The sequence below is a fragment of the Colletotrichum godetiae genome (genome assembly GCF_030913485.1).
Source record: "Colletotrichum godetiae strain CBS 193.32 chromosome Unknown BDP55scaffold_1, whole genome shotgun sequence".
Lineage (NCBI taxonomy): Eukaryota > Fungi > Ascomycota > Sordariomycetes > Glomerellales > Glomerellaceae > Colletotrichum > Colletotrichum godetiae.
The window spans coordinates 551062-572055 of record NW_026851249.1 but is presented as its reverse complement, the minus strand read 5'-3'; the positions used below and the strand labels follow the sequence as shown (position 1 = coordinate 572055).

The following is a 20994-nucleotide window of genomic DNA, read 5'->3' as shown; positions in this document are numbered from 1 at the left end:
CATCAGATGCACGAAATCCAGGAACCAAGATTAGCCCCTCTTCATGTGGTGACACTTCAGCACCAGCTGCCCAAATTGCTCTCCTTCAACCCGCACTCCATCTCATTTTCGCCTAGAGGTCGAGAGGAATATGGTGATCAAACTTTGGTTCTTGTGCAGTGTCAATTTCGCACCGACGTGCGGCCTGAACCTTTCTATTGAGGCAAGTCTTGAAAGGCCGAGCTTCGTCTTGCAGAGCATGATACCTCAGTGTAAAAGGAAGGCTCATGAGGCCTGCAAGTGCCATTACTTCGCAAGAATGGTGACGCAAAACTCATAATGAGTCAAGTTGCGCGTACTGTAGATCCTACGGATGATCAAGGTATCAACAGCTTCCCATCCATACCATCCGTGCCACTTCCGCCCATGACGGGGCACTCGCGCTGATAATTCGAGGACATTTCTTAGTCCCAGTCATCATCGTCGCTGTCGTGTCCTTTGGTCTTTGACACGTTTCCTTGCCGGATGCCTTTGCCCATCGCCCTCTCCTCCTCTTCGTCGTCTGCTTGCCTCCGGCGCTTGGCCACGCGCATGTCCGTCTCAGGTACAGCGCCTACCTCGACCAGCAGGTTGTCAAGTTGGAGCATGTTCACCTTGACGCCTCCCATTTGCATCAGTGTCACGACCTGCTTGGCAATATCGCCGTTCTTGTAGACTAGAATCGTCGGGCAGTTCCGTTCGGGGTAGTTTTCGATGGCCTTGTCCGCGCGCATTTCGCAGAATTTGACCTCTCCATATTCCTGCGCTGCCTGTTTCCACAGCTCCGACAGCACCCGGGACTCGACGTTTGTGCCCAGCGATGACGTCAGGTTGACAAAGACCGGACCGTTGTTGGACGCTTCTGTGACCTCGCGCGAGTATTCGGGTTTCGAAATCGGGTAGACGGTGCCGTGGAGAGCCTTTTTGGTAAGCTCGTTGAGCTCCTGCATCCTGCGCTGACGATATTGCTCCAGGAATGCCTCATCTTCGTCGTCCTCCAGCTCGTCCAGCTCGTCGAGATCCTTGCCCTCCAGTCGGTTCTCATGCGCTAATCTGCGTCCTTCGGCGATGGCCTCTTCGATCATAGGTGTCGGACTGGGAGGCTTCTCTGGGATGACGCCATGTTTCCGGAGAATGTCGTTCCTGGCAGCACGTGTCAGGAGTCGCCGAGTAGTTGTCGTGAGATAACATACCACTCGGTGTCTGCATTGGGATCATCGATTGGTACTTGTATCCTCTGGTCCATTGGCGCTGCCATTGTGACGGTGTTTTGTGTGCGACAATTGTGGGTGAAATGAGTCCGAGAGAGGGGTGATTGATGATAGTCAGAAGTTCAATGTAAGTTGATGGATGCGACTATCAATGATATGGCCAGTGACTTCAGGCTACAGGTTAATGTCGCAGATGCCTAAGTACCCAACTGCCTGGAAAGAATGACATGGAACATGGAAACGGCTGAAGGTGACCAGCGGCCAGCCCAACACTGACACCCCGCCCTCACCAAGCTGTTGGCGGACGCGCTTGTATTAGGTAAGATGTAGGGGCAGCGAGTCTAGAGCCAATCACAGGCGGGGCAGAAGTGTAGGCGTCAGGTCCCGTGATCCAGCCCTCCTCGGCACACTGTCCTCCCCTAAATTTTTAATGTGGGTCGTCGGAGAGAGGATTTTTGGCGGACGGGTCCCCTCTCTGGCTCACAATTCCACCACCCCATCATCACCGTTCTTTTGCGAGTGCTACAATCTGCTCTCTCAACACCACCAGATTCCCGTCAAGCCCGACAGCACTCGCATCCGATAACCGATCAATCAATTCTCGAACAGATCAGTCAAGATGGTAAGGCCCTCCTGCTGCTATGGTATTTCATGCCTGGCAACACCCGTGTGATGTTGTCTTCCTCCCCGACGAAACGAAATCCGAACAAACCGACCGCATTGGGAACACGCGAGTGGCGAGAAAAAAAATCATAGCAAGAGAAGGAAAAGATGGTTACGGCTGGGCTGTGGAGGAAGGACACGACGATTGCGCATGCGATATTTGATGAAGGAACCATCATGCTGATGGCTTCTCCCCCAGGTTCTCGCCGTTGATCTCCTCAACCCCTCCCCGGCCGCCGAGGCCCGCAAGCACAAGCTCAAGGTACGATAATACCCACGATGCCTTCACGACATCTACACCTTACCTTTACCCCTCCACACCATGGACATGGTGAAAAAGAAGATGATGACGCTCACACATTGGACAGACCCTTGTGCCCGCGCCCCGCTCCTTCTTCATGGACGTCAAGTGCCCCGGTTGCTTCACCATCACCACCGTCTTCTCCCACGCCCAGACCGTCGTCATCTGCCAGGGATGCACCACCGTCCTCTGCCAGCCTACCGGTGGTAAGGCGAGACTCACTGAGGGCTGCTCTTTCCGCAGAAAGTAAACTGTTCGCCTCGACGGTTTTCTTTTAGCCCTTGGGTATTAACGACTTGGACGGTTCATCACTGGTGGGACATCTCGGATCTGCAAAAGCAAGCGACCTGGGCATGGGCGTATAGACAACCCTGGCACGGGCTCTTAGAGTCTGCTGTCTTCGAACAGAACATAATCAGACACCTTTGCGGATAGAAGATGGAGCTTCCAAAAAATCTCTTGACCAAAAAACACAGGGGCGTTTGGGGTCTCCGGATATCCTTTGCATCACCAATCGACGCATCTTTTCCTCAGTTTTCTTCTCTTTCCTCGCGCGGCCGACAAACAATCAAAAAGGCAACCAATCGCTCACCACACACACTCCCTCTACTCTGTCTTGTTTCGACGCCCGTCTCTTCTGATGCGTTGCGTTTGCTCAGTCAGTACACGACACAATGGGAGTTTTTATGTCGTCTCTCTGCATGGGGGGTGGACAGCTGGAAATGGCTTTCCGCATGAGCGTTTGGGTGGTCCACGGGATGACCTGGACGTGAGGACGTGGAACCGCTGGTTGAGGATCGCTTCATACCCGGAGTGCAGTGAGTTTCGGAGGAATCAGCACTGCTTGCGAAATTCAATGGTTTCCACAAACGCCCCGGCCGGCCTCTGAAATCGTGTTTTCTCGTGATGTGTCTGATGTGGTGAAGTGACGTGCTCGCGTGTACCTTGACGGATCTGTGACGGCCCCCACCAGGCGCCCACTTATTCTCTATGTTGAAGTTGCTGGCGAAGTAGATGCTCGTGTGATGTGATGGTAGGCTTGTGTGTCTCGACCATAAGATTTGTTTCAGCTCACCGGCCTCTCCGTGGCTCTCCAAGAGGCTAGACCGTCAGACATATCTTAAGTTTGTGCGACAATGCTCTCCGCAACATAATGACAGTGTCAATGGCACACCTTACTAAATTGTAGAGCTTCACTCTGGGGCTCGGAGTTGTAGTAGTCTAGGGATGCCTTGACAGCTGTCTCTGTATGGAACGAGACGTCTACCCATAGGAAACATACCGAAACTTGAGACCAGAACAAGATAAGAATTGAGCCATGAACAACGCTTTTGCTGTTACACCGCTAGAGCTTCCTTCTCCTCACGGCCTGCATACTGCCCTGTTTGTGTGTTGCCTCAATTGGACGATGGAGGCGCACATCAAGACCGTTCTCAATGATGATCGCCTATCAAATGTGTCACCTTGCTGCAGTGGCATGTCAATTGGCACCATGATATCCAAAGCCAATGCTGGACACACTGCACCTACAGGCGCTGAAAAAGACGAAGAATGGAATCGAGAAACGATGATCATGAGAAGCATTGTTCGAAAGCTGAATACAACACAAAACACAGCTGAGATACAACTCCGCCTCCTTTGCCCTCTCGGCCGATGCTGAAAAGGCCGTGTCGCCCGTTGTCAAACGGGCTCCCGTCCTTTGGAGTATGGCCCGTGGAGCAGCAAACCTGGAAGAAACCAAGGAAGGGGGAATGGAAACGCAGGGGCGCCAATCATCCGCCGGTCAATGTCAGTTTCAGGGCACATGGTCCCCCACCAGCGCAGCTAAAGTGGTTTTTAGTGGGTTCAGGCCGCGCGAGTCTCGCGAAAAAACACGCCCAGACGCGCTTTCTTTCGCCTAATCGCAGCTGCCGCGGATCGTCGGATGTCCCATGCGTTGTCCCTCCGTCTCTCTTGGTAGGCTTGCAACCTTGGAAAACCGCCCGACCTAGCAGCGGCCCAGGTCCGTCATATCCCCCACCACCACCAGTCCACCAAACCCTTCCTTCCCCCTTCTCTCATATCAACTTAATCTCCCATCATCTTCCCAACCGCTTCTATTCCCCCCTCCCCCCCGCTCATCTTTCTTCCACGACATCTCCTCTCGCTTCTATACGTCATTCCTCGCTTGCGATCGTTTCTAGGATTACCATCTCCTCCGACTATTTTTGGACGACGAATTGGAACTCTCCACTCTACACTACCGAACTCCCGTATCTCACGATACTTTCACCTGCGCCGACCCAAAAGAAATCAACGCTTGGACCACAGCCACCAAAACGAACCTCACTTCTTCCTCAACGTCAATTCCGACCTCTTCAAAAGGCCGACAGTGCGAACGTCAACCCAGATTCTTGATCTCCTCAACGACCACGCAACCATGTCGGCCCCGAGAACGAAACGTCCCTTCGCCGGGGCATCAAGCGACCCCTCCCAGCGCCAAATCACCTCCTTCTTCAGCACCCAATCCGGCCCAGCTCCTCCTCCAGCCGGTCCCTCGCCCAACATCCAAGAAACCATCCCCTCAGACGTGCAATCCAACCTCCTCTCCGTCGGCATGCGCGTTCGCAAGTCCGTGCCGGAGGGCTACAAAACGGGCTCCTACAGCAGCTTCAAGCTGTGGACCGACGCTACGGACCGCCGCACCCCCGTCGTCCGGACAACGACCACCACCAGCAACACCCACCGCAACCGCAGCGCCGCCTCCCAGCGCGAACTCCTGCCCTTCTGCGGCATCAACAAGGTCGGTGGCCTATCCAGCCAGCCGGTCCACTCCAGCAGCGACGAGGACGAGGACGAGAACGGTGGCGGCGTGCCTGGATTGGACGATATGCCGGGCCTGTGCAGCTCCCAAGAGAGCGTGGAAAGCGTCGAGAGCACGGCCAGCGACGGACGGAGCAAGAAGCGCTTCTTTGCTCACGATGAGGAGAGCGACGAGCCGGTTCAGATGTGGGCGGACCGCGCGGCGTGGTTGGAGGGCGAGGTGAGCCCGCGGAGCCTGGCACCGTCTGGATGGGCAAATGCCCGTCCGCTGGCGGTCCCGAGGAAGAGCCGTCACGGTGTGAAGACTAGGCTGGGACAGGAGAACGTCGTCCTTGACGATTTCGAAGACGCGGAGTTCCTCGTCACGCCTGACACTGATATGAGCGACGCATAGGGGAGAGGGCTCCCTCTATGCGGTTTTTGGAAGGGAGTGAATTCCATGCTATGATATTGTTCTGAGTACCGAGACGGTACGGAAGTGGGCGCCTGGAGTTTAGGTCGCAGAGAATCACGGAGCGTGTTTCTGTTTCACTTGTACTCGGCAAGAGCTGCTTTGAGGACATTTGTTCAGTATGGTGCGTGGAGGAACCGCGAGAAAGATTGTCGTCTCTTGCTCGTTGGTGGTATGAATAGTCTGGATTGTACTACGCCTCTTTCTATGGCTAATGGTCTGCGCCATTGTGTTTTTATTGTATTGGTATCATAGGCTAGCACGTTACCCCGGACCCCTTGCGGCCCAGCAAATTCGAGTCCCTTTTTGATAGAAGATCTCTCGGAACCCCTCCATCCGTTGACCTTACCTCGCTCAAGGTCGTTGCTTGATGTTACATACCTGTGAAAGGATCCCGGAACTCGAGCAAATCGCGCTGCCCGTAAAACTCACCAGCGACGGTCAGAATCATGTTGAGCGTGGCCCGCATGTTCATCCGCGCCCGCAGCTGATCCGCTACGTCCTCACCATCGCCCTCGCCGTCTGGGATAGCCTCCTCCGCGATGGGTTCCTCTGATGGTGCCTCGGACGGCGCATCCTCGACGGCTGCGGCAGTGTCTATCTGGGCAAGGAGTCGAGCGCGCGCTTCCTCGAGCGTTTCAACTGGTGCTGGTGCCGGTTCTTCTTCCACGATCTCGCCTTCGTCGATTTCGCCGTCTTCAGAGACGTCCATTGGCTCTGACTTTTGGTCGTCGTCGTCGATTTCTCTGTCCTCGACTTCGCCATCACCGACTTGATCTTCTTCACGCTTCGAGGCCACGACTCGGACATTACCCTTACCGTTCGGCGTCGTCTCCCCACTCCCCTCCCCCTCCCTTTCCCCATCCCTCTCATCAACCTCCATCTCCCTCAACGCCTCCTCATCATCAGAACTTTCATCGACAGCATCATTCACCCCCAAATCCATCCCCTCCCCCTCCAACGCATCCCTCAAGGCCGCCATATCCGCCAAACTCTGCATCATCAGCACCGCCCGCCGCCCCAGATCCCGAACCCACCCAACCTCCACATGGTTCATCTCCCCGCGCTCCGGCAGCCGCGCGAGCAAAGCCCACAACCACCGGCTCGTGCGCTCCTTCATCTCGCTCCCGCGGCGGAGGAACGCGCCGCCGCCTAGGAGGACGCGGAGGACGCGTAGGACGCCTTCTTTGTCCATGGAGGCGACTTGTGCTGGTAAGGGGTCCGCGTCGCGGAGGCGGTTGGACCAAGTTGTGTAGGTTGCTGATTTGGGCGCAAAGGCACCGACGCGGAAGTCGTGGGGGGATCCGGGGTGGAGGGCAGCGACGGCGGAGGGGGGCGGGGTGGAGTGGAGGGTTTTGCGGAGGATGTTGAATCGGGTGAGGATGGCGACGAAGTAGGCTTCGCGGATGGCGGACTCGGGGTCTCCTCCGGCATCGCTGTCTTGGTCTTGGTCATCGTAGAGGCCTTCGTTGCCGGGCCACTCGCCCTCTTCTACTTCGTCGCCGTGGCTGGTTGTGTGTGGTTTGTCCCAGTTGTCGGGTCGTGCTGTGTATGCGCCGTCGGCGTAGTATCCTCTGAAGTCGCCCTCGCCTGTGGTGTAGATGTCGCGATCGCGGTTCTCCTCCTCTGCGTCTTCGCCGTGACCGTCATCGTACTGGAGCTCTCTCGGTAGTTGCGGGCCGATTGGGACTTTTGGCGCGACGAGTAGGTGCGGTATGCCGTTTGCTTGCGTCCTAGAATACTCACCACATCAGCATCACCTTGCGCTACTTCGAAGACCAGTTCAGCACATTGGAAGAAGACAGTCTAGTGGAAAGGGGAGCGGTTCCTTACCTCACTGATTTGAGATACGCCATGGCATCTCCGTCATCCTCAAAATCCAGCTCCGGGTCTACCGGCACCGTCGTCGAGCCCGCGGCGGACGAGAAGACGTACTTCTGTCCCCATGTCGGGTCGATATGTGCGTTTTGGTGGTCGCGCGCCTTGTTCTTGTTGCGTTTGGGCGCGGGCTGCGCGACGTCGTTGCCGTCGGAGGCATCGTAGCTACGTTTCGAGGCCATACTTTCGAGGAGATTTTGGAGCTATTGCGCTGGGCCCAGGCCTATGTCTTTGGATTGGGCCAAGGAAAAGTTGGCGACGTGATTCTAGTGCAGCGCTGGTGTTCGGGAAAGGTGACGACGAGTCGCGAAATTTCCCCCTGGTTGGAGCTTCTGCCTCCTGGCGCTGATCCCTAACTTTTCAGTGGAGAAATGTCTTTATTCAGTGGGGTCCGCGTTAACGGCGCCGTCGGGCTAAAGCCTTCCGACTGGCTTCGGGACATTGAAGCTGCTTTTCCGACATCCAGTCCTGTCTTCAGGAGCACGTCAATACTAACACTATCGTATGCCGGGCATGCTCAATCAATATTAAACGCCTGAAGTTCGTTTGGGGCATCAGCTGCAAATTTTTGTTGGTTGTTGGAAACAATCATGGTCATAAAGCCCAATCATTGCAGTTTCGTTACTTTTCACTGAACAATAGATTGCATTAAATACGTACCAACTTGATCTTAGAACTGTCGAGAGGATTAGAGGTATATTGACTCATTATGACACTGCATTCTGCTCTCTCCGATAATGACTACCATGTTATTCTATGATTTGGTCTAAAAAGAAGAATGAAGAAGGCTTAAAGAGACAGAATCTTGGAGTTGCAGCGAATCTCCTCTCATTCCGAGCTCTGTGTTGTCTCATGCTAGACCACGATGCTAGAGTAATTTGCCGGAACGGCAACACTATGGCACTGTACGCACAGTATGCGACTTGAGATGATCCAGAAGGACTATTGCATGCGGTGACCTGAACGCGATCCGTTGGGTGAATCATCGGTCAACGCCTTCAGCCTTTCTCATCCAGCCACGAGACCCGCCACGTACCTCCAATGATCTGGCCCTACCCTAAGGGTATACATACCAACTCAGCGTCGTACCCGTTACTAGCACAGCGGCTTCCGTCTGGGTTGACGGGTCAGGTCAAGCTGTGTGCGTGGTGTAGTGGTTAAGTAAACATATACTTCAATGAAGTCAGAGTATGGGTTGACTGAGGGGCGCTCTGGCCGATCCCGGGCAGGGACGTGAGTTCTACAATATGTTATCCCCCTCCCTCCTGCTTTCCTTTTTGTGGAATCTGAGATTAAGAAGGTTTTCGTATTTATCACTGGGTTGGGTATCTTGGCTAATCTAAGTACCTATAAAATACACATTCCCTTTTATAGATATAAATAGGAAGATGTGCCCTTGAGTGGAGTGGATTTCCGCTCCCTTGGCCGACTTGTGCGATTTGTTCCCTCATACTTCCAATTCTGACTTGAAAAAGCTCATACTAACAATCTTATAGCTAACATATCCAGCCACATTCTAACTGAACAGGCCAGTTGGTCATGGGTTCTCACTATCGCATCTTCGGGCACTCATTCTCTCAGAATATCTAAAGACACAATGAGAGTAACGCCCAAGGTAATATGCCTGGACGCCAGCGGGAGAGAATGATCTGCCGCTCAGCACATCATGAGCTCGACTTCTTCATTCAATGTTGGTTCTTCGGGCTCCGTGGATCAGTCACTCCTTACAGATCAGATCTGTGGCCTCCACGAGTGTGCTGTTGCCATCGTCAACATACGTGTACCAATATAATATTAGTGTTTTCTCGGTTGGTAGCTATTGGGTAACGTTTGGGACACGATCGATCTTGTAGTCCCATACTCCCGGCTGTGAGATGTTAGAGGGTAAAATCGCTAGGATAGAGACGTGGCGGGAGTATATATTACCTCGTGAGCTCGCCGAGCTGGTCCGCTCCGCTGGAGCATCAAATATCAGATACGCTTCGTCAACCTTACGCACATTGGCTTTTCCCTGTGGTACTTCAGCTTTGTAAGGCAGGTCGCTGAAGTGACCCCTGTGTTGGCGACTAAGTGCTCTAGGTCCTTCATGTTCTCCCCATAAGCCAAAGGGGCAGGTTAACATATCGGTTCTATGCATTTTTCCAAGTGTATTCCTTACATAATATTTCCAAGAAACCCAGTGAGGTAGCATCAAGGGCTACGTTGATGAGGAAGGGCCTGATCGGACTTTCTCGTCACCCATTTCCTTGGTATCTCAGAAATGCATTCATCACTAGGAATGTTGAGATATGTTTCAATCGATTGTGGCTCGCTGAAAGAAATTCGTTGAATTTGTAGTAGTAGAATTGTCAATTGCCTAGGTAGTTACACACATACAAACGATCGATATAAGTGAGCGGTGTTGAGGTGCAGGGGACCTTGCGGCTTCCCCGCGGAAACTACTGCGTATGAAAGTTTGATGGCAGGAGACCTAAGTGGCCCGAGAAAGCTACCAAGCTGACTAGCTTCTATATCAAAGAAACAGATTGTTACAGTCTAATTCCTCCAAATTAATAACCACGTCTTGTGAAGGCTGAGTTCCGTTGTGCTAAGGGTTGAGTTGGATTTAATCTCAAGAGTGAGCAAGACTGGCTGGATTAAGCCAAGGTACCTCCGTTAAGAACCGTTTTGTCACTGTCCATCGGCTGTTGGAGGAGCAAGTTGTGGACCCCTGTCCAAGCTCCAGATCCAATTCCCACTTCATCCACCGACTTCAATCTCCCCGAACTTCACAATCGCATCCCGCAGAACACACCATCAATTGCGACAATGACGACGACAGTACCAGACCAACCGCCCCCGCCGCCCGACAATGAACCAGTGTACGGCGGCTACACGCGATTCGAAATCGAACTTGAGGTAACATGCTCCACTCCGTCTCTCAAGAGTTCCTGCTAATCTCCTCGCGCGCGCGCAGTTCGTCCAATCCCTCGCGAACCCCCTCTACCTGAACCATCTCGCGACCCAGAAACTCCTCACACGCCCCGACTTTGTTGCCTACCTCGCCTACCTGCAATACTGGACCCGCCCGCCGTACTTAAAGTACCTCATGTACCCCGGCCCGACGCTCAAGCACCTCGAGCTCCTGCAGCAGGAGCAGTTCCGACAGGATGTCATCAGTCCCGATCTCGTGCAGAGGCTGATGGACGACGGGATGCGGGCTGCGGTCGACTGGCACCGGAGCGATGCGTGAGGCTTTTGAAGGGTTTGAACGGAATGCGCCTTCGGTTCTGGGAGTACACGAAAACACGGCGATCGACTTATATCCCTTCATGGATTGGGATGACAAGCCTTGGGCGCCCAAGAGATGTGCCGCGCAAACACGGCCAAGATGGAGAAAGTGGAATCGAGGAGCCAAGAATCGCGCGCGGCTGTGAAGCAGCATCACAGCAGACATATCACGAAATTACGACTTAGATAGGGAAGGCCCACAGGAAAGTGCCAACGTACAATCCAAAAAAGTCGCAGAAAAAGGTTCGCTTTACGGAGCGGCCCAAGAGGAAAGGCATGTTTCTAAACAAGTTCTAGAAACAGATAGTTGCAGTTACAGCGGGTTGCGTGTAGCAGATAAAACAAGAACAAATACACCCATCCAATTGTCCCCAACGCCTCGCAATGCCCAGTGAAAATCCCAGAATATTTCCTCGTCCAGCATCAGTTTTCTCTCCATCTGTTTCCGCACGACATACACTGCAATCACATCAAGTCAGCGTTCTACTATTCCCTCCCTTTCGACAAGACCAAAACAGAGCATACCTTGTAAAACGTAGTCATAGGCTCATCAGCACTGCGAATCTGGACCTGGAAGAAGGCAGCCTCCTCGCCGTTGCAGCCGTCCTTGGGGCACTGGGCGCGCGCCTTGTCGGCATTGTCCCACTCGCCGGGACCGCCAAAGACGTCCTCGCGCTCCTTGCGCTCAAAGTCGCGGCGGGAGTAGATCGGCTCGGTGATGGCATGCTCAAAGGGGCAGGTTCGGCACTCGAGGCGGTTGCGCACGCCCGCGTAGGCGGAGACGGTCAGGATATTGGCGCAGTTGGGGCAGACTGTGTTTTGTCTGGTTAGCGAATGCGCCTGGTAGAGGATGTGAGCTTTGGAGTGGGATAGGGTCTTACAGAGCAACATCTTGGCGGGAGGTGTGGTTTTCGGTTGTTCGTGTGAACGATTGTGTGGTCGCGGAAATGTGCTTTGCTTCTTGGTGATGTGCTCGGCTCACCGCGAACCTCGTCTCTCGGTGTGATCGTCTTGGAAAATTCAGCGGGCCTCGGATGCGACGGTGGGGGACGAAGCTGCGATTGACTAGTACCTTAGGCCGGAACAGTCACCATCGACCAGCGTCACAGGAAAAAAACGGTCTTGGCACAACTCTGAGAAACGGTCCCGCCGGAAGCTCGCCGCAATAATGTTCCGTGCCCCTCCAAGAGGCTCCCGTCCTCACCCCGCCTTACCCGTCCCGTCCGTCCACTCGAAGTGCGAATAGCGGGGTCAACGGACTGTTTCCAGGATCGCTGGCCCTTTGTTCACTGTAAGCACTGCAACAAGCTACCGGTTGCTGAGGTTCAGGCATTGGATACTCTGGCAAATACGCTAGGTTCCTGGCGTAGAATAGGTAGGTACATGGGCAGCAGCTGGCGGCTACGTATCCCGAGTGAATCAGGGGTTTGGCGATCACCGCCACCTCCTTGACACCCCCAAACCTGGAAACTGCCGCGTAGCCTCTCAGCCCCACGAGCCTTCAGGTTTGCAAAGGAACCTACCTAAGTTTGGGTACCTACGTAGCTGCACCTCACCTCATCCGAAAGCCAAACGCAGCCCAAAGTTCAAGTGACGACTCGCAACATCTCCCCGAACCCAGATCTACCTTACAGCGCGATCGGACGTTGCGCGACTCACCTTCTTTCTTCCTCTCCAGTCTACTGGTATTCTTCTCCCGCAACCTCACACGTTCACCGCCTTGGACGAAGCCATCGTACCTTACCCTATCGTCCAAGCCGCCCCTCACCCTTTTCCCCCACGATAACGCACCTTGAAAAAAGAAGTACCGCCAGGGTACCACTAAATACTTTTAACCCCTCACCGTCCTTCTACCTTGCCGCCGTGACCTCCGATCCACGAACCCCACCAAAGCGACTTCCTCCCCGGCCCAGCACGGAAGGCCAATTCGAAACACCACCTTCCTTACCCAGCACAGCACAGCACGGCAACAGCAGACCCTCGTCATTCTACATCTTCCCGCCTTCGACACGATAGCCTCATCGTGAACAAAACTGCGCGCACACCCATCCACGCACGACTCCACCACAATTATGGCAGGGGATCACGAGGAGCACGAGGTCCGTCTTGCCCACCTCTCTGCCACACAGAGGCAACCCTCCCGTGAGAAAATGTAAAGAGCTGACATGACACCTGCAGGGCGCCTCCGTCCAGGAACTCCTCATCGAGGCCGCGCGGCGCGACAACACCGAACTCTTCAACGACGTCATCGCCGGCATCAAGGACGAGAACGAGCTCTCTCGTATCCTCAACGAGACTACCACCGTCTTGGGAAACCACCTCTACCACGAAGCTGCCTCCCGCGGAAACTGTACGTCTCGCCTGCCCTCGCACCCTTCCTCTCGACCACTCGAACCTTCCTCTAACACGCCCGACTCCCCCTTCCTTGCCCACATCTCTGAGATCCTACAAATAAAGGAAACATGCTAACTCCAACACCCCTCTCCCACAGACGACATAATCGACCTCCTCCTCGACCAACCAAACTTTGAATGCGATCCCATCAACCGCCAAGAAGGCGACACACCCCTCCATACCGCCATCCGCTGGATCAACAACGAATCCCAAGCCAACCGCGAATTCGGCAACGCCCTCGTCGACATGATGCTCGAAGCCGGCTCCAGCCCACGCATCAAGAACAAGGGCGGCCTCACGCCCCTCCAGCTCGTCGACCCCCGTAACCCGGCCCTTCGCGAGCTCATCCAGAAGCACGAGTACGCCTCGCTCAACGCCGGCGACTTCATCAACGTGGACTCTTCATCCGCTGGAAAGAAGAGTAAGGGCGGTGCCGCTCCGGCGTCGGCGCCTCCTGGTGCGCCTCCTGCCATTCCTAATTCCGCCGCACCGCCTGTGCCGTCTGCTGGCTACGCTTACGACGACGAGAGTGACGATGATGCCGAGTTCAGTGGTAGCGACGACGAGGAGAGGGCCGAGTGGGATCGGAGACGCAAGGAGCGTGCCGCGCGCAAAGGTTGAATACTTTCCGGCTGTAGGGGCGTTTTGATTACCTCCCAGTGAGTGAGAGAGAGAGAGAGAGAGAGAGAGAGAGAAAGGGAAGGAGGGCTTTGCAAATTTTGAGCACAAACTTGGTTGCACTTATTGTTTTCTTTCGCCGGTACATCTGTTTCCATGTCAAACCCCTCGCCTCTTTCCAATACCCTCCACCCATTCGACGGCAGATGCTTGGAGGGGGCAAGGGTCAAGACAACGTACAAAAAATGACACGGCCAGTACGGAGTATGGAGAGGGGAACAGGCGATGTAGGAAAGAAGAGAGAAAGAAAAAAACAATCCACAAATGTTAGACTTTTCAAGTGTCACAATCATGGGGGTCAAGGGGTTTTCAGGCTGGGCATCATCTCACGAAAAAAAGAAAAAAAAGAAAGCGAGAAAGAAATGGAGAAGAAAACCACCTCTTGACGAACACGGGGTGAGGACCATGGGTTGAGAGATGGAATGAGGCGGTTATAGAACAACGGAGTCGGGACATCGGGGCTGATTTTTTCTAGGTACGATTTGCAATCAAAACTTCCAGACGTTGATAAGTTGTATCTCTTCAGGTTTAAGCCATGGAAACTTTCCTGTCTCTCGTGTTGGAATATTGGATCTCACCACCAAAAAGTCCTACGAGTCGGAAAGCATACTCGGTTGGCTTTGGATGCAATACCTATCTAAACTTGCTATTAGTTGATGCAAGCTCTGGACGGCCTCCCGGTTGCACGGCGGCGCATCCCCGTCTCCGTCGCTTTCCCTTCCGAAAAGCTTACAACTCTCCGCTTGTTACACAACTACCGGCTACCTTACAAAAGTAACTGAGCATTGGTTTGTGTGGGGGTTTTTTTCTTTCTTTTTTTTTTTTTTTCCAAAGGATGAAGGAAGTCTAGTGTATGTTCTCAGGATACCCATTCCACATCAAGATTTTGGCAGCGGCTCTTCAAAATCGTTCCATCACGCTGAAAACCACGGTCTAATCAGTCAAAGTATGAAGTATATTGTATTTATCATGGGTATAAGCTTTCTAGGTACTCGAAAGGAAGGTTGCGGCTATGCCATCTTCCAGCTCACACTGTTGAGCCACTGTATCGCCGTGCCTCTGCGCCATGCATCTATCATCCATGCCTCGTACAATCATTCCAGGGTATCCCATTGCCAAAATCCAAAGTTGCAAAGAAGCACGTCTGATTGCGTGGGTCCAGCCCGTCGTGCTTATTCCAGAGAAAGCAAGTGCAAACAGCCCAAAGGAATCTACCAACCCAACAGCATAGTAGCGGTTGCGGCCGCCGCGCAGATCGCCCATAGAGACGAAGAAGCCAGGCCTGGAGCAGCGTTCTTTTCACTCTCAGACTCTATGTAGGATTGATTCTTAACCAGATCCAGGTTTTTCTGACTCAAGAAGCCGGCGCTCGCAAGCTCAAACAGCTGCGGTCCCATGGTGCGGAGAATGTTAGTGCTCCGTCCAGCGGGACAAAACACAACCTCCCAGCCGCCGCCCGACGGGATGATAAAAGTCGATGTTTGGTCGTCAAAGGCGAAGCTGTACGCATCAGGACACAGGGACTTGGCGTGTCTGGAGTACAAGCCCGGCTTGCACTTATTGGGGTCATGCCATTTCCCTATACAGCAGTCGGAATCCTTATTCGTGGCCGCACATTGACTCTTGCACGGGCTGAAGGTCGGACGTTGGATGTTGTCGTCAGGGTACGGGTAGACACCATCACCAGGCTTGTCTGGCGGGTTGGAAAGTAAAGGCCACGGGCACCAGTCTTTAGAACTCTCGTTGGATTCAGTTGGCTCCCAAGGGACGGGGTATGTGCTGTTGGTGTAAACGGTGCCGCTTGCCGCGCGTTGTGAGAGGAAGCCTGTCGTTGCGATGCAGGCACAGTTGGTCAGGTTTGGCGGGATGTAGGTTGTGTTCTCGGCGGGGATGTAGTTGATGCCCACAGGGATGTTGTAGCCGTCGACAAGGGAAATATCGTAAAATGTTTGGCGCCCAGAGACACCACCGGCCAAGTTGAACTCGGCGAGAGTTGCGGGAACAGCACCCTGGGTTGATCAGCATTTGTCTATTTCATTTAGGATAGCGAGACTTACACTGAATTCACAGTCAAGCTTTCCAAAGCAATCACCCGTCTCACAGCCTGCCGACTCTCCATTGACGGTACAGTTGGTTCTTCCCCAAGCGCGGCCTTGCCATGTTGGCCCAACCCACATATCTCGACTGTCACCTGAGGCGAGCTCGAAACCACCGATGCCGGGGCCGATGCCATGCTGCGTCGTGATGCCGGGCCATATCGTGTTAGGGCACGAGTTAGTGACCTTCAAGGGGATTCTCCCATTCCAGTCCTCGGGCGGGCCTCGTCTGGCGGGGTTGTACCGCTTGTTTAGTTGAAGGTAGTCGGTCTTGTAGTTGGGGTGATAGCTGGGGAACACGATTGCGTTGGCTGTGGGTAGCTGCGAGGATATAGCCAGCGCGACGAAGAGGCTCTGGCCTGTTCTCGAAGGCCGCTTCTCGCCTCTCTTTGAAGACGACGGCCTCATGGTTCCGTAAGCTGGTCGTCTCTGACAGTCTTTTGGTGTAATCCAAGAGAAGTAGCAAAATGATGGTGACAACACGTCGTGTAATTCGTCGATTCGAAGGATCCAATGTATGTTTTATGCCGGGATGCTGTGACAATTCATGGTTCGGAGAGATCCAGGCTTCCGCGGTCTGGACGAACGACGATCTGGAGTAGATATAACAACCGCCCAGCGCCCAACAGTGGTGAGCAATTAGACGCCACCAATAGTCTGCGACGGACCTGCGCCGAGTGACGTACGGGAGCGTCGACGTGAGAGCGAATGGGCAAAAGCAAGGGGCGGCGGGATTGCCCAGAGGGCGATCGGCCTGCTTGATCCAGGGGCCAATTCCTGATTATCCCTGCACACGCGATGTAGCGTCAGAGGTCGACCAGGTGGGAGACGCAGGTTGGTTGGGCGGGCGTGGAAGGGTGGAACAGGAACTGGGTCGTAGGGCAGGGGAAAGGAAAAGTAGGTTATTTTTCTTCGCGCTTAATCTACAAGCGTTATCCGACACTAGTGATGCAGAAAGGGACGTCGCCGAGTTTTGTAGGAATAGCCTCGAGTGAGCGAGGTTGGTGAGATGTCGAGTTTCAAGAAGAGGGAAGAACACACAATCTCATCAGTAGGTATCCGTACAATGCCTATTTACCTCACATGAATTCACCACATACTTGCCCTCAACTGAGGGGGCATTGGCCCGTCCCATTTACCTGCTGCCGCTGTCAGTAGTCGATGGTGCAAAATGCAGGGCCCGACCTTGGGTCGAACCTCCCAGCGGTTCATGTTCAGACGATGACGCAGACGCAACTGGCTGCCCGGTTTCCCGCTGGCACTGACCGGGGGTTGATCTGGTCTACTTCGGCTCCTTAGCGACCAGGGCCTTCCTTGCTTGGCTCTCTTCCTTTCCCCGCGCCGTTTGCCAACTGAGCCGTGGGCGCAACTCGGTCTCCACAATGAAGTTGCTGTGGCTGAGTCGAGGCATGCTAGGACCGGTCAGCATTGCAAGTACTATCTCGCTGTTCTTCCACTGAGGACTACATCATTCCAGTCCTTGTCTTATCTCTCGACATAGCCCCCACAACGTTGCTCTTCACCGTCATGACCTTGGCCAGGAAGCTTAGGAAGCCTCGTCAAGATAGAACATGGAACCATCTCTCAAGTACAGGATAAGTTGTTTGGGTGGGTGTGTCTTGATTCCGAGAACCGCTAGCCCGGCATCCATGATCCTCCATCCCACGTGGCGCACCGAGTTTGCAAAACACAATTCTTGGCAAGTCTTGTTCTAATCAGACCAAGACTTGGTCAAGCGCTGGCTTAGATACTACCCACATAGTCTACAATTACAGCCAAAAAGTACAGAAGGTCAGCCCTCCTCACTAGGGGGAAGGGGACTTGCGACAATTCCGAGGAGACTTCTACCAGCCCCAGGTGTAACGATGCAAGGATTTTCACATGAAGATGACGGGACTTGAACATGCCACGCCATGAGCCTTGGTGATAATGTCGAATAAAGCCATAATTTATAGAGGCATCGAGGCATCGAGGCGGCGGCGGCGGGCGGTGTGTCCGGGAACCTGAGGCTGTTGGAGGTTGGGATGAAAGGGTGATGGCCTCATCAGGTTTGCATACGACCTGACCCCGAACCCTGTTGGAGCTCCATACGACCTCATCTGGACCAGGACACTGCTTTCTTTTGGAAAAAAAATCTTGATTTCTCCCAAGCGGGGAATGTCGTGCGTCTACAACACTTGACAATAGGCCATAATCCTTCCGCGTCATAAAAACCTCCCAAATCCAATCCTCGTCTTCCAGTCATCTGTTCTGGGAGGTCTCTTCGTGATATGTACTCTCGGCCATTATTAGCCTCGGCTGTCCTTCTGGCCCCTTATCACCTTTTCGAGGTATCATCCGAGTGTATGGAAACGAAATGCCCAATGCAAGCAAGCAAACATTATCAATCTCTCTCTTTCGTCCACCGCCTTCTTTACCTGAAGCGCGCTCTGCAGCGGCCCATGACCTCGCCTTGGCACACCAACTCTGCGCTGAACTCGGACCCGTCAAGCGTCAAGTAGATATCGAAGTAGACACGGTAGAATGTGCCCTGTGGTGTGTCCATTCTCTCAAAGTCCTTCTCGAGGTTCTTCCGCGACAAATCCGACGTCAGGGTGACAACTTCCTTGATGCCTGTGTCTGAGGTTAGCAGTGGTCAATTGCGAAAGGACATCTCTAAACTTACGAGGATCCTTAGTATACTCGGGGCAAACATCGTCGTCACAGGCGTACAAAATGTCCTCATACATGAGCGTCGCGCCGGGAGCGACTTGACGGAAGAATGAGACCTTGACGGGCTCGCCAATCTTGACCTTTTGACCCTTTTGCACAAAGATTTGACGGGTGAACTTGCAGCGGTCCTTGCCGTCGAGGGATGGGACGCGGTAGGCCTCAGGATGGTATCCTTCCTTAAAGGGTTGCAAGGTGGCCATGAGGTAGTGGCGACGGGCAACACGGTGTGTGACGACGCGCTCGGTGATGCCGGCAGTAACGGCACCTTTCACGATGGCAGCCACGGAGTCCATGGGGCGGACGACCTTGGACTGGAACTGGGGAGGAACGTGGAGCTTGATCTGCTGGAAGAGGTACTCGGAGGCACCGAAACCACCAACGACGAGAATGTTTTGCAATGTCCGGTTCTGGGCCTGGATGGCAATGATCTGGTTTCTGACGAGCTCGAGAATGCGGTTAACAACGGGCTCGAAGCACTGCAGAATCTCCTCGTTGGTGAACGTCATGTAGCCCTCCTCGATGCCGGCCTCGGGGAACTCGGCCTCAATACCAACATCGACGGCCCACTTCTGACCGTTGTTGCGGAAATCGGCCTTGATACGGTTCTCAAAGTCCATGATACACTTGGCGTACACGCGGCCCGCCGTCTTGGATCCGTCGGGCAGCTTCATCTTGCGAATCTTGGTGCGCAGGATGTTGCTAAAGTTGCGGTTCAGCGCTGTTGAACCACAAGAATCACCAGATCCTGCCGTGCACTCGGCAACGGTGAAGGGGTTCTCCTCCTCGACTTCGTACGCAATCAAATCGACAGTACCACCACCGCAATCGACAATCAGGACGGCGTCGTGGACCTTGAGGTTCAGCAGTCCTGTCTTGGAACAGAAAATGGCGGCGGCCTCAGGCTCGGAAACTAGCGTCAGCCGGTTGTCGTTTTCGTCTCTCAGGAAACCGGCTTGAATAGCGGCGGCTCTGGTGGCGGCCTTTCCTGCATCGTTCCAAATGGCAGGAACGGTGAGGTAGTAACGGATGTTTCGTTCTTCACGGTTGAAGACTTCGCCGAGCGTCTTTTGCAGAGCCGAGCGCATAGCCTGGCGGAGCTTGAAAAGATAATCGGCCGCAACATCGATCTCAGACTTTCCAGGAGGCAGAGGGGGCAGGTTGATGGGGTCGATATATGTGTTGCCGGACAACATGAGCTGCAGCTTGAACCATTCGACCTTTTGCACGCCGGGCTTCGGGTATCCAGTAGGGGCGAGGGCATCGGCGATGTCGGGACCCCAGCCAACAACCTTTTGGTACTGGTCGTAGTAGAGCACTGTGGGAATCTGGGGACAAACCGTGTCAGCCGAGGACAAGAACGAAAAGAACCCTAGTCTCTCTGGGGATGTGTATATTTTCCTACCTTCTGCTTTGTGTATGAACCAGCGCCGGGCCACTCTGTTATAATGTCTTCCTTGGCTTCGTTGTTTGTCGCAAAAGCAAACGCCACACCGGAGAAGGTTGTGCCCTGTGGGTCATGTCAGCAACGCGAAATATGACAGACATTCTCTTGATCCAAGGAATCCACGTACGAAATCGATACCGACAATCAGCTGAGCCTTACTCCTGCTGTTACCTTCAACCTCGGCCGCGCTGCCGCCTCGCTGGTACTGTGCCATAGGGCCACCCTGAGGAGGACCCGGGGGAGGATAGCCACCGCCGCCACCGCCGCCGTACTGAGGAGGACCACCCATGGGGTGTCCTTGACCGCCGATGGGAGGGAGCTGAGGGGGGTAGCCGGCGACGGGAGCACCAGTGTTGATGGGGGGAGGACCGCCAACCATCTGAGAAGGCGGGGTGCGAGCCGGACCTTGACCCGTCATCGGGCTGGTGCGACCCATGGGAGGAGGACCGCCCTGGGGAAAGTTGGCCGAGTAGCTCGGAGGCCGGTTACCGGCGCCTGGGTGTTGATTCATGGGAGCGATTGAAGCGGAAGAAGTCGAAGCGATGGAGCCTGGGCGGACGGGAATCTGTTGCGGTATTTGAGGGGCACCGGAGGGGTGACCACCTTGAGGAGGAGGGGTCGGGCTTGGGGTTTGGTTCGGATCGGGTGTCTGGATACTAGCAGTTGACTTGCGTTTGCCGAAACCAAAGCCTTTCAGGCGGGAATTGGAAAAGCTCATATGGGATTACTGAGTCGGGGAGAAGAAGAGGGAGAAAAGCGAGGGCCCAAGGTGGGCAGGACCAGCAGAGGGTATATCGATTTGGGTTGCAGGGCGTCGGCAGCCGTGCGGTGCGGGTGCGGGTGTGCGGTGCAGCAGCAGAGAGGAGAGCGGTGGTTTGCGGTGGTCGTGCTTTTGGTCGTACTCGAGTAATAATCGGCGGGATGATGGATGGCCTGGGCTTAGACTTTTAGGACTTGTTGCTGCGGCTGCTGGGCTTGGGCTTGGACTTTTGGGCCGGGGTGTCGGGGTTGGGGGAGTGAAGAGGGGGAGGGGGGGTGAGGTGGTGGTGATTTTTTGGTGGTAGCTGGTCCGGTCC

The 20994-nt window shown here is 54.3% G+C and overlaps 10 protein-coding genes across 10 annotated transcripts; 4 read left to right on the top strand and 6 right to left on the bottom strand.

The window, feature by feature from the left end:
- Nucleotides 1-443: 443 nt before the first annotated feature.
- Nucleotides 444-1276, bottom strand: BDP55DRAFT_722272 (phosducin family protein; the record flags this gene model as incomplete). Its single annotated transcript, XM_060578581.1, has 2 exons — nt 444-1161; nt 1212-1276. 2 exons carry the CDS (start codon nt 1274-1276, stop codon nt 444-446), a joined length of 783 nt encoding a protein of 260 aa, XP_060436753.1.
- A 594-nt stretch (nt 1277-1870) lies between these two features.
- Nucleotides 1871-2443, top strand: BDP55DRAFT_688958 (ribosomal protein S27-domain-containing protein; the record flags this gene model as incomplete). Its single annotated transcript, XM_060576692.1, has 3 exons — nt 1871-1873; nt 2092-2154; nt 2261-2443. 3 exons carry the CDS (start codon nt 1871-1873, stop codon nt 2441-2443), a joined length of 249 nt encoding a protein of 82 aa, XP_060436752.1.
- A 2169-nt stretch (nt 2444-4612) lies between these two features.
- BDP55DRAFT_722270 (ribonucleotide reductase inhibitor-domain-containing protein) lies at nt 4613-5389 on the top strand (the record flags this gene model as incomplete). The annotated part of the gene is made up of 1 exon (XM_060578580.1): nt 4613-5389. One exon carries the CDS (start codon nt 4613-4615, stop codon nt 5387-5389), a length of 777 nt encoding a protein of 258 aa, XP_060436751.1.
- Nucleotides 5390-5819: 430 nt separating this feature from the next.
- BDP55DRAFT_688957 (uncharacterized protein) lies at nt 5820-7506 on the bottom strand (the record flags this gene model as incomplete). Its single annotated transcript, XM_060576691.1, has 2 exons — nt 5820-7179; nt 7280-7506. 2 exons carry the CDS (start codon nt 7504-7506, stop codon nt 5820-5822), a joined length of 1587 nt encoding a protein of 528 aa, XP_060436750.1.
- Nucleotides 7507-10132: 2626 nt separating this feature from the next.
- BDP55DRAFT_722268 (RNA polymerase II transcription subunit 31 mediator) lies at nt 10133-10556 on the top strand (the record flags this gene model as incomplete). The annotated part of the gene is made up of 2 exons (XM_060578579.1): nt 10133-10222; nt 10281-10556. The coding sequence occupies 2 exons, from the start codon at nt 10133-10135 to the stop codon at nt 10554-10556; spliced, it is 366 nt and encodes a 121-aa protein (XP_060436749.1).
- A 461-nt stretch (nt 10557-11017) lies between these two features.
- On the bottom strand, nt 11018-11485 carry BDP55DRAFT_722267 (transcription factor S-II; the record flags this gene model as incomplete). Its single annotated transcript, XM_060578578.1, has 3 exons — nt 11018-11053; nt 11120-11406; nt 11476-11485. 3 exons carry the CDS (start codon nt 11483-11485, stop codon nt 11018-11020), a joined length of 333 nt encoding a protein of 110 aa, XP_060436748.1.
- Nucleotides 11486-12666: 1181 nt separating this feature from the next.
- Nucleotides 12667-13609, top strand: BDP55DRAFT_722266 (uncharacterized protein; the record flags this gene model as incomplete). The annotated part of the gene is made up of 3 exons (XM_060578577.1): nt 12667-12693; nt 12773-12944; nt 13086-13609. The coding sequence occupies 3 exons, from the start codon at nt 12667-12669 to the stop codon at nt 13607-13609; spliced, it is 723 nt and encodes a 240-aa protein (XP_060436747.1).
- A 1268-nt stretch (nt 13610-14877) lies between these two features.
- On the bottom strand, nt 14878-16170 carry BDP55DRAFT_722265 (thaumatin family protein; the record flags this gene model as incomplete). The annotated part of the gene is made up of 2 exons (XM_060578576.1): nt 14878-15675; nt 15724-16170. The coding sequence occupies 2 exons, from the start codon at nt 16168-16170 to the stop codon at nt 14878-14880; spliced, it is 1245 nt and encodes a 414-aa protein (XP_060436746.1).
- Nucleotides 16171-17363: 1193 nt separating this feature from the next.
- On the bottom strand, nt 17364-18140 carry BDP55DRAFT_5118 (uncharacterized protein). The gene has a single exon (XM_060567719.1). The coding sequence runs from the start codon at nt 17968-17970 to the stop codon at nt 17506-17508; it is 465 nt and encodes a 154-aa protein (XP_060436745.1). The 5' UTR covers nt 17971-18140; the 3' UTR covers nt 17364-17505.
- On the bottom strand, nt 18073-20794 carry BDP55DRAFT_5126 (uncharacterized protein). The gene is made up of 4 exons (XM_060567724.1): nt 20046-20794; nt 19877-19981; nt 18428-19799; nt 18073-18375 (listed from the first exon to the last, which is right to left on the bottom strand). The coding sequence occupies exons 1-4, from the start codon at nt 20634-20636 to the stop codon at nt 18176-18178; spliced, it is 2268 nt and encodes a 755-aa protein (XP_060436744.1). The 5' UTR covers nt 20637-20794; the 3' UTR covers nt 18073-18175.
- Nucleotides 20795-20994: the final 200 nt, after the last annotated feature.

What these genes read in the sequence shown, in the direction of transcription:
- BDP55DRAFT_5118 (XM_060567719.1), bottom strand. Translation starts at nt 17,970, where the DNA reads ATGACGCGGAAGGATTATGGCCTATTGTCAAGTGTTGTAGACGCACGA.
- BDP55DRAFT_5126 (XM_060567724.1), bottom strand. Translation starts at nt 20,636, where the DNA reads ATGAGCTTTTCCAATTCCCGCCTGAAAGGCTTTGGTTTCGGCAAACGC. An exon ending in TGATTGTCGGTATCGATTTC is followed by an intron (nt 19,982 to 20,045) that starts GTACGTGGATTC and finishes CATGACCCACAG; the next exon opens with GGCACAACCTTCTCCGGTGT. An exon ending in GTTCATACACAAAGCAGAAG is followed by an intron (nt 19,800 to 19,876) that starts GTAGGAAAATAT and finishes GTTTGTCCCCAG; the next exon opens with ATTCCCACAGTGCTCTACTA.